The sequence below is a fragment of the Grampus griseus genome (genome assembly GCF_964374135.1).
Source record: "Grampus griseus genome assembly, chromosome: 8".
NCBI lineage: Eukaryota > Metazoa > Chordata > Mammalia > Artiodactyla > Delphinidae > Grampus > Grampus griseus.
In genome coordinates, this window is record NC_139002.1 from 65910614 (window position 1) to 65922055 (window position 11442).

An 11442-nucleotide genomic window follows, 5' to 3' on the forward strand; every position below is an offset into this window, starting at 1 on the left:
GGAGATCCGTGGGCTGCTTTACTTCTCCCGAGACCCTCAAAGAGCAGTCTGAAGAGTGAGTGTTAAAAAGGCAGCAGTTGCCAAGCTCTGGGAGGTGGGAGCGCCAGCCAGGGGTCCCAGATCCTGCACTGTATTTACTCAATCCGCAGAGCATCTCCAGCCTTTTACAGCCGTTTACTGGGCAGGAGGGAGCAGGCAACTGGGCCCCTCTCTGGCTTCTGGCTTCCACCGGCCTTTCCTTTGGAGAAAGGCAGTCCGAGTGCCGCTCACTCTAGGAATAGCTCTGACTCCGAGCTCCTGGAGGTGTGCAGGCTAGGGGCACAAGCAAGGCACAGGCAACCCCTTGAGGGTGCAGGGAAGGAGCACGGGGGCAAAGCTGGAGACAGGAGAGATGGGGACAGGGACAAAAATCAGGGGCTGTGACCAGAATACAGGATGGGAAGTGCTGGGACAGAAGCAGGGGCAGGTCAGGGCGGGGAGACAGGGCTGGGCCATCACAAGGTCCAAGGTGGACAGGGGGCGGGTGGCACAGGGTGGGAGTGGGGGGCAGAGAGAGGCATAAGTAAGCACAGAGCAGGGGTGGGGAAGGGGTAGCAGGCGGTGTGGGGAAAGTCCTGACCAGCTGGCATGTAATCTGGGGACCCTCTTTGCTCCACAGGGGCCCACAGGAAATCTGGGGTCGCGGACGCCCAGCCAGACCCACATTTGCACCCTAACCTGTGCATGCTTTACAACAGCAAGCAAAAGGAGCACAATTTAGTTAAGTTAGGACAGGCAAGATTCACTTCTTATTTGAAAATTATGACAGCAACAATAAAAATACTCGGCTGAAATGCCATCCAACCAAGCCAACTCCCCTGGAAAGTTAAAGTCAGGCGCCCCCATCCCAGCACCCTGTACCTTTAAGGAGGAGAAATGCTCCCTTGCTCCCAGCTGAAGAGGCAGGTTATTCTTGGAGATAGCAACGACTTACCTAAAACTGAGTTACTCCCCTTTCCTCCTCCGGCCAGCCTCTCTTCACTCTGGGGAGCTTTTACCATTTAAGGTCAATGTTACATCTGGCTCCAGAGCTCAGAGCTGGGAAGCCTCTGGCTGCCGAGCCCCGCTGCCCGCCTCCTCGGAGAGGGGCTGGGACTTAGAGCCCAGAGCTCCTCAGGGACCCCTCTGGCCTGGCTCAGGGGGCTAACGGCAGGGAAGCTGGCCAGGCCACCCCGGGGCTCAGCGCAGGCTGGGCCTGAGAGGCAGCAGCTGGTCCTGGGCCCCTCCCACGGGCACCGGCACAGCGGAGGGCAGTGCCCACGGGCAGCTCATGCCGCTGGGCATGTCCTGGCCAGACGGGGACCAGGGGAACTCGGCAGATCTGTCTCCCAGCCTGGAGTCTCCAGCAAGCATGTGAGCCTGGACAAGACCCTGGCCCAGTGCCAGGGAAACTGGGAACATTTCCTGTCCCAGGGATTCGGAGGTGGAGGCTGCTCCCCACCTTAAGCCCTTGGGATTAACAGAGAGAAGAGCCTGGAAGATGAGCTAATCCCAGACCTGGCACCAGCCCCGGGGCTTCAATTCCTTCTCTTCCACTTGACAGTCCTGTGCTCTTAACCTCATGGAGACTCAGCAGTCTCCTCCTCTCTAAAGTGGAAATCATAGTGATCACACGTGCCTAACTCCTAGGGTTGCAGGAGGATTCAATGAGATAATATTGAAGGGCTTAGCAGAGTGCCAGCACCTCAAACTTGCTGATCAACAGAAATTAGTTTCCTGCCTGGACACAGGTGAGGAAGGGCTGCCTGTCTCCTGGAAGTCCACACCCTGCCCTGACTCACTCCTCACCACCTTGGGTGCAGCACACCCGCGAGAAAGATCATGGCACTGCGGGCCCTGAACCAGTCACATGTGGGCTCCAGCCCCCTTCTGCAGTTAGAGGCAGCTCAGAGAAGCCCTGAGTAGGGTTGTCAGATAAAATACAGGACACTCACTTAAATCTGAATTTCAGATAAACAACACTTATCTTTTAGTATAAGTATGTCCCAGATATTGCACAAGACATACTTATTTTTTTTTATTTACTTATTTTTGGCTGCGTTGGGTCTTCATTGCTGCGCGTGGGCTTTCTCTAGTCGTGGCAAGCAGGGGCTACTCTTCACTGCAGGGCGTGGACTTCTCATTCCGGTGGCTTCTCTTGTTGCAGCGCACGGGCTCTAGGCGTGCAGGCTTCAGTAGTTGTGGCTCGCGGGCTCTAGAGCGCAGGCTCAGTAGTTGTGGCACACGGGCTCAATTGCTCTGTGGCATGTGGGATCTTACCGGACCAGGGCTTGAACCCATGTCCCCTGCATTGGCAGGTGGATTCCCAACCACTGTACCCCCAGGGAAGTCCACGAGACATACTTATATTAAAAAATATGTTTTTTATTTTTATTATTTTTTAACATCTTTATTGGAATATAATTGCTTTACAATGGTGTGTTAGTTTCTGCTTTATAACAAAGTGAATCAGCTATACGTATACATATATCCCCATATCTCCTCCCTCTTGCGTCTCCCTCCCACCCTCCCAATCCCACCCCTCTAGGTGGTCACAAAGCACCGAACTGATCTCCCTGTGCTGTGCGGCTGCTTCCCACTAGCTATCTATTTTACATTTGGTAGTGTATATATGTCCATGTCACTCTCTAATTTTGTCCCAGCTTACCCTTCCCTCTCCCCGTGTCCTCAAGTCCATTCTCTACGTCTGCGTCTTTATTCCTGTCCTGACCTAGTTTCCTCAGAACCTTTTTTTTTTTTAGATTCCATATATGTGTGTTAGCATACGGTATTTGTTTTTCTCTTTCTGACTTACTTCACTCTGTATGACAGTCTCTAGGTCCATCCACCTCACTACAAATAACTCAATTTCATTTCTTTATATGGCTAAGTAATATGCAATTGTATATATGTGCCACATCTTCTTTATCCATTCATCTGTCGTTGGACACTTAGGTTGCTTCCATGTCCTGGCTATTGTAAATAGAGCTGCAATGAACATTGTGGTACATGACTCTTTTTGAATTACAGTTTTCTCAGGGTATATGCCCAGTAGTGGGATTGCTGGGTCATATGGTAGTTCTATTTGTAGTTTTTTAAGGAACCTCCATAGTGTTCTCCACAGTGGCTGTACCAACTTACATTCCCACCAACAGTGCAAGAGGGTTCCCTTTACTCCACACCCTCTCCAGCATTCATTGTTTGTAGATTTTTTGATGATGGCCATTCTGACCGGTGTGAGGTGATACCTCATTGTGGTTTTGATTTGCATTTCTCTAAGATTAGTGATGTGGAACATCCTTTCATGTGTTTGTTGGCAATCTGTATATCTAAAAGAAAATAAGTTTTTTAATCTGAAATTCTAATTTAACTGCTCATCCTGTATTTTTATTTGCTAAATCTGGCAATTCTAGCCGTGGGCCATCACTTGACACTTCAGAAAGCATTCACCTGTCATGCTGAGAGCTCTAGGGGTTGGTACTTCAAGGCTTGTAGTCTCAAGGCCTCCTGGGGACAGCTGCCTGGCTGTACACAGTCCTTATCCCCAGCTCCTGGCCATGGGTCAGTCACCCCAGCCATGGCAGGCTTTCTCTGCCAAACCTGGCCCACTGGGCTTCCATCCCAGCCCCTTCCATGGGCATCCAGTCCTGGACTGTCTCTCCTCCCTGCTTGTTATGAGAGAGATTCCTGATGAGACTGCAGTGCATGCCGTCTGTCACACCCATAAATAACTGTATTTTTGCAGATGGAACCAGAGGCGACTCTCCTGGTTACTAGTCACGCTTTCTCTCAGGTGTCCACCCCTATACATCTGCTGGGAACAGGCCCCCCTGGTAAAGCCACATGGTGGTAACTACTAGAATTGCAGGTGTAGGGAATAGAAGGAATTTACCAAACTCTTTAGTGCTGTGTCTCCAACTTCATTGTGCAACAGAACCCCCAAGTGTGAAGTTCTCTGGACCCCTCTTCCAGAAATTCTAATCCTGTGAATCTAAAGTGGGACCCAGGAATCTATATTTTAATTAAGGCCCTCAGGTGATTCTTAGGTAGTTAGTCCAAAGACCTCACTTTAGGGAATGATGCTCCAAAAGTTGATTTTGTGAATCTAGCAGCAAATACTACAAAGACAACTAGAAACAGGTTGAAATGGAACTGAAGGGACTTCGCTGGTGGCGCAGTGGTTAAGAATCTGCCTGACAATGCAGGGGACACAGGTTCGATCCCTGGCCTGGGAAGATCCCACATGCCACGAAGCAACTAAGCCCGTGCACCACAACTACTGAAGCCTGCGTGCCTAGACCCTGTGCTCCACAACGAGAAGCCACTGCAATGAGAAGCCCGCACACCCCAAGGAAGAGTAGCCCCTGCTCACCGCAACTGGAGAAAGCCCGTGCGCAGCAACGAAGACCCAACACAGCCAAAAAAAACCCCAAAACACAAAGAAATGGAACTGAAGCCTTCGTGTGCATGTGAGGGAGGGTGTGTGTGTATGTCTGTGTCTGTGTGTGTGTTTCTATGTGTCTGTATGTGTGTATACAGACTGTATGTTGAGCACCTACTATATTCCAACCACTATATTAGATGCTCTACATAAAAGCATGTACCCTCATAAATGCCCTATGAAATAGAATTATTATACCATTCTTTTGGAAAGAAAACTGAGACTTGAAGAGGCGAAAAGACTTCTCTGTTGTTCCACAGCCAGTAAGTGGTAGAGCTAAGAGGTGAACTTACGTGGTTTGGCCCTAAAGCTCTCCCCTCTGTACCATACTTCCTCCTCTTCAGCCAGGGCTCCTTAAATTGGGGTTTATGGATAGCCTTCAGGGGTTTCTGAGCCAACTGAAATTGTATGCAAAACACTGTGTGGGGACTTCCCTGGTGGCACAGTGGTTAAGAATCCACCTGCCAATGCAGGGGACACGAGTTCGATCCCTGGTCCAGAAAGATCCCACATGCCATGGAGCAACTAAGTTCGTGCGCCACAACTACTGAGCCTGTGCTCTAGAGCCCGCGAGCCACAACTACAGGAGCCTGCGTGCCTAGAGCCCGTGCTCCACAGCAAGAAAAGCCACCACAATGAGAAGCCCGTGCACCGCAATGAAGAGTAGCCCCTGCTCGCCTCAACCAGAGAAAGCCCACGCACAGCAACGAAGATCCAACGCAGCCAAAAAATTTTTAAAAAAACAAACAAAAAAAACCCCACACTGTGTGATTTCTGTTTTTCTTGGGTACAGTTCCATAGTTTTCACATAGGGGTCACCAAATAACTTTTAAAATCATTGCATTAACACAAGCATTTCATGAAACACATTACTGATAGGCATGTGAAATGGAGCATGCTCTATAGAAGACAATTTAGCATGATCAAAATTATAAGGCTCGTATCCTTTGACCCAATTCCACATCTAGGAATTTATTGTACAAACACACTCCCACACTTGGGAAATGACAAATGAACATGATTATTCATTGCAGCTTTGTCTATAAAAGCAAAAGGATTGGAAACAACATAAATGTCCAGCAGTTGGGGGCCATGAAAGGTGATGGGTATAGCCACAACTAAGGATGAGAAAGCTCGTTGTGTAGTGACATGAAAAGCCCCCAAGATCACATGGTTAAGTGGAAAAAGTAAGATAACGGGACAGTACAGATATATATACATGCACACAAATGTGCTCATATTCACACATACTCACAAGTACATATGTGTGTGTGTGCACACAATCTTGCTAAAATTAGCACAAGAAACAAATAACATTAACATTAGTTGCCTATGGGGAGGGAATCTAAGTGGCTGGGGCAAAGGGTATCCACTGTATATCTTCTTTATACATTTCAAGTTTTGAATCATATGAATAAGTCATGTGTTTGCATTCAAAAATAGTAATGAAAAACAAGCATTGCTGGAAAGGGATTTAATCAATTCATCTTCCAGCACTGCTTCCCCCAAATGTCAGAGTATTGGCATGAGCCTGATTAAAGGTTATTTTTGTTTTTTTACTTTTTATTTTGGAATACTTACAGACACACAGGAAGTTGCAAGAATAGTACAAAGAGTGTCACGCACCTTCCCCCAGCTTCCCCCAGTGGTGAGATTGTACATGGCTGCTGTTTGATACGAAAACCAGGAAGTGGGCATTGGTACGTTATTGTTAACTGGACTACAGATCTTATTCTAAAGCTTATTTTAAAAATATAGCCTTCTCATAGCTCGTATACTCATTTAAAATGTTTATTGAGTGTGCCACACTAGGGTTGGCTGATGAGATGTGATAGGGACACTTTAGAGCCATCCCTGCCATCATGGGGTGTAGGCCAGTGGAGGTGACCCCTTAACTTAAATGGAAACAGCGTTTGGAGGCCTGGGACCCAGCAGTGCACAAGGAGTGCTGACCACAGCTCTAAAAAAGGCACTGAGTCCCTTGCTGTCCTGGTCATGGAGCTTCACAGCTTGCCTGAAAGCTGACTTTTAATCCTTAAAAGAGCATGAGCAATTACTCGGGCTATATTTATCCTCGTTCCTGGAGCCACACAGGGATTTGGCCTCACTCGACCAAAATCTCCAGCTCATCACTCAATCCATCAGAGACAATCGTGTGTCCTCAGCATCAAAGAGGTGGGCCAGCTGAGGCGCACTGGCACACAGCTGGGGGAAGCTCTCCCCACAGGCCCTCTGACTCAAGGCCAGGGAAAAAGTTTAAAAATCCCATGCCAAAAGCACGTCCTGGGGCTGAGGGAGACCAAGCCAGGAGAAGCAGCAGCTTGCCAAGAACACTGCCAGCTCAGGGACTGGCTGTTGGGATAACCGCACTGGCAGTGCTGGCCTCCTCACCCCTCTTATACTTAGGGACTCTGCGCAATACCCAGCACTTAGGAGGCCCCACATGAGTAAGCGAACAGATGAGTGGCCAAATCGGCAGGAATGGCATCCAGGTGTCAATGAAGGTGACAATGACAGGGGTTATTTACTGAACATGGTGCCAGGCACTGTGTTGGCTACTTTCCATATAAGGTCTAGTCAGTCCTCAACAAATCCACGTGATGTAGGGCTTCTCATCCCCAAGTCCTAGATGAGGAATCTGGGACATGGAGAGGTCAAGTAGCCTGCTAGTGCCTCACAATCTGTGAACCCAGATCTTTGTGACTCTAGAGTCCCTGGATGTCAAGTTCAAGAGTGCAGACTGGGAACATAAGGTGTCTCCTCTCCCTCCCAGGATCCCATTAAAATAATAGCAAAGGAAGCCTTAAAAAGGAACAAATCCTTAGCCATAAAGGGGATGGGGTGGGGCATGAGTGCACACACTCCTGGAACTGGCAAGAGGATGGAGGAGGGCTGCCTAATGAAGCTGGGACCCTGGACAACCCCCAGAGAAGGGGGCTCAGCCGCTCTGGTGCCCCTGAGAGGCTCTGGACTTCAAAAGCCAGGTGTGACAAGGACAGAAATGAGATGTAGAGTCAAGGGGGTGATTAAAATCTGTGGGCAGAAAGGGCTGGCAAGGAACTACCTCAAGTAACTTTTGTACAACAGCACTTGGACTAAATGCCTTCTTCCGGCTAAAGGGAAAGAAGAGCTGTAAACAAATACTGAGTAGACTTCTTTTTCATAGACATATGGATTAGCAATTCTCAGAATGCTTTCTGTGCCTTCTAGGATTAACTAAATTAGTAAATACATTGTAAATAATGCAGGTCAAGTTTCTCACTGTCAAAGGAGGGAATGACCAATATGGAAAGGAGAGAAAATAGAATAAACCATGCAGTGCTGTGTTGGAATTATAGTACTGGAATAAACTGGACGGATGGATGGATGGATGAATGGATGGGTAGATATGTATATGGGCATGTACATGTAAACATATTTATTTACATTTATATACATATATACAGATGTGTGTGTTCATGACATATATCTATTTTCTAGCTCTGTCCACTGAGAGGCCTGGAAATAACAATGCTCCAGTAGCAATGAACACACTTTGCACACAAATTTTGGTTTATAAATACCATTCGCCAGTAAAAGGATCCAGGCCTCCTTGGAGAAGTGGGTAATTCTAGGGCTGGGATGGGAAAGTTCAAGATGAGCCTGGAACATCTTACTGTGCCCAAAAGTAAGGAACTGCTTCAAGAATGATGGTGACATGTCAAAAGTACAGAGGACCACTTGAAGGGGCTCTCACTGGCAAAATCTGAGGCAATATGAGCATCAAAGTAACTAATGATAATAAAGGATTATAACCCATGAATAAAGGAAGAATTCACAAGTGGTCCCAGGGTGCGCTGGGGAGAGAAAAGATCTTGGCATCCTGACTGCATTAGGCCAGCCCTGGAGGGAACAACCACTGGAAAAATTGTCCTCCACTTTCTCCACTCTGCCTCCAGAGCATGACTTACCCATTTGCTTCAAGGACATGCACTGTGCACATACCCTGGGCCTGGGCCTCTTCTAGGCAGTGAGGTTGCAGAGGCGAGCAAAACGTGACTGCTGACCTCCAGGAGCTTATGGTATAAGAGTCAAGAAAGTAAGTAACATCTATGACTATGGGGTGTGTAAAAGTGGCTTGCAAACTGTCTGTCGGTATGCTTACAGAAGGTGTTAGAGTAAAACTCTTCTGTAAGGAAGAACGTGGTGAGTACCATGGATGGGCTGGGCTGGGTTCATTGAACTTGAACTAAGGGCTGCAGGCATTCCAAGGAAGATGTGGGGGCATTAAGGAAGGTTCGATTCTAGAGGAGTGGGCATTTGCGGCAGTCATGCACCCACACAGGTCAAGGTTTCAAGATGTGGAGAGTGGGTCTGGGATGGTGTCTCTAGAGAAGTAAGTGGTGTGGGCCTAAATGTGGCAGCAGGAAAGTGCTCAGGGCTGCCATGGCAGGGTTTCTGTCATGGGGCTGGGCTGAGACGGTCAGACTACAAGGGAACCTTGAACCCTAGGCTTGAGTTTGGACTTGACTCCATGTGGGTTGGGAGCCCCAGGAGGTTTCTAAGCAGGACCAGTGCGTAATGAGAGCTAGGCTTTGGGAAGATTCTTCTAGGACAGGGGGACCAGTCAGGAGATTAGTGATAAATGTCCTTTGGAGCCAGATGAATCCCAAGGAACTGTGGGGAAATAAATTAATCTCTCCAGTGTCGTTTCCTCTTCTTCAAAATGGGTAACACTGGGGATTATCTTCAAAAGACCTGTTATGGCCCACAGGCTGGCCAATTAAAATAGGTACCAATGGCTGTCTTGCTGGAATTGCTGGGTCCTAGAGGCCCCCTGCAGTTCCAGGCACGAACTCTTCTCTTGCCAGATCATGGGGAGATCCAGGGAATTCTGGGGGGGAGTCCAGGGCAACTGGGGTGGTGGGAGAGAAGTCAGGGGTCTCGGGGCAGGAGCTGTTTACCAACTGACAGGGAAGTACCTCAATATTTGAACAACACATGGCTATGGTGGGGTGGCTGGGGTAAACATTAATTAGCCTGGGTGCTCCTGAAACACCCCATAAAGATGTGGCTCTCAAGAGAGAAGAAGATGTCTAGGATGACCAGGTTGAGCAAATGGATATATAATAGAGTCATTTATAGAGATGGGAAAGTGAACTGGGGGACAGGAGTAATAGACTCACAAGAGTCCCATTTTGGACATGTGAAGTTTTAGATGACTATGAAACATCCCAGTGGAGATGACACATGGACAGCTGGACGTATGAAGCTCTTCACAGAAGTGGCAACAGCAGTGATGAGGGTGGGCAGAAAGACATAGACTCAATAAATTTGTGACCTAACTGCATGTGAGGCGCTGAAAGAAGAGGTCGGGTGACTCCAGAGTTTTGCCCCTGGACAGGGAGAGAAATGCTAATGCCAAAGGGCAGCCAGGAGCAGGCACTCACTGGTTAAGAAAGATGAGTTCAGTGTGAGATGCTGGTGGGATACCTGGATGCAGACAATCAAGTGGAGATGCCCAGCAGATGGTTAGAAATACGGGGTTGCAAGGATTGTTGCTTGAGAGAGGTCCAGACGGGTGGCCTAGATTTTAGAATATGGATCTCTAGGAGACCTTTAAGTCAAAGGTGAAGATCGTGAACAAGCTACTGGACATTTGGGAGGGCCATGTCAATAAGTGGAATCAGAAGTCAATTTGCAGGGGTTAATTATGGGGTTTGGTGAGGTCTTGGATGTGATGGCGATGAGGCTCATTTCATCATGCACTCAGCAACTATGTGCTGACATGTGTGGGTGGAAAAAGGAAGGAGGATGTGGGTAAGAATGGACTATGATACCAGGGTGATCTTAGATATCCCCAAAGCGGGTAGAGGACTGGGGAGGATTTCAGAGAAGGCGGTACTGCTCTTTGGAGAAGTCTGGATGAATCTGTCTCCTCCTCTGGGCTCCCCTGGACCCTGTGCTCACACACATCCATCAGAGCAGAGCTTTCATGGCTTACATACCTGTACATGGGTGTAAATGGACAAAGTTGTTCATGGCTGTCGGGGGTCATTTGGGGATTATGGTGGCCCCAGACCTCACCAACACACGCAGAGAGCTGAGAGGAATCAGTATCTCAGCCTTACTCTTTCCCATTCATAGCCCATGGGAATGCTGGAGCACACCAAAGAGAAACTCGATATTAGACATCTGTCACTTGTTGTTGGAACTTTTCTGCCTCCCCTACCTAACTGTGAGGTCCTCAAAGACAGGGGCCCTAGTGTAGGACTCTCTAAGTGGCAAAGAACAGAAACCCACTCTGGCTGGCTCAAGTGTAAAGGGGGCTGTGCCAGTGATAACTGAATCCCCCCAAAACCTAAGAAAGCATACCGAGACCTCAAGGGAGCAGAAAGCTGTCGGGACCTGAGGCCCCTACTCTGTCTGTCTGTCTTAATGTCTCTGTCCTTCTGTCTCCCTCAGGCCATGTAACCCTCTCTCTCTGCCTGTCTCTCTCTCCCTCTCACCCCCCTCTCTCCTCTCTCCTCTCCCCTCTCTGTGCATCTGCTCCCTCCTCCTTCTCCTCTCTCTACTCTTGCTTCTTCTGGACTTTTCCCTTGCTGTGGCTCACATGGCCTCTCAGCTCCAGCTGTTTCCTTCCCCCAACCACCTGACAAGTGTCTTGTTTCAGATTTTCAAGAACATCTGACTGGCCTAGCTTGTCTGTTTAAGCCAAGTCTCTTAAGTCATTAGCTACCTTTGGAGGAGGTATCTCTCTCTGGTCTAAGAGTCAGAGCTGGGGCCATGCGTTAAATACAGTGGCCCTTTTTAGAGCCAGATACTGGCGTCAACCAACCAGCAGCCTCTTTATTCAGAGAATTCTCATTTCCTATGGCCAGGACCTCTTTGAATTCAACCTACTATTGCGTTGGCTCTTGGTTGTAACAACCAAGTCATTCTTGGCTCATCGAAAACCCATTGTCCACTGAGGCACCCAGATCTTTATCACAAAAATTGAGCTA

At 48.4% G+C, this 11442-nt stretch overlaps 1 protein-coding gene across 3 annotated transcripts in view; it reads right to left on the minus strand.

The window, feature by feature from the left end:
- Window positions 1-1040, minus strand: part of IRAG1 (inositol 1,4,5-triphosphate receptor associated 1) — a gene marked incomplete at its 5' end in the record, with an annotated part of 117330 nt that extends 116290 nt beyond the window's left edge. For all 3 annotated transcript variants that reach the window (XM_082660483.1, XM_082660482.1, XM_082660481.1), the window contains one exon: window positions 974-1040. In XM_082660483.1, coding sequence (XP_082516609.1) covers window positions 974-1040 — 67 coding nt within the window. The remainder of the gene's footprint in view (window positions 1-973) is intronic.
- Between the last annotated feature and the right edge of the window lie 10402 nt (window positions 1041-11442).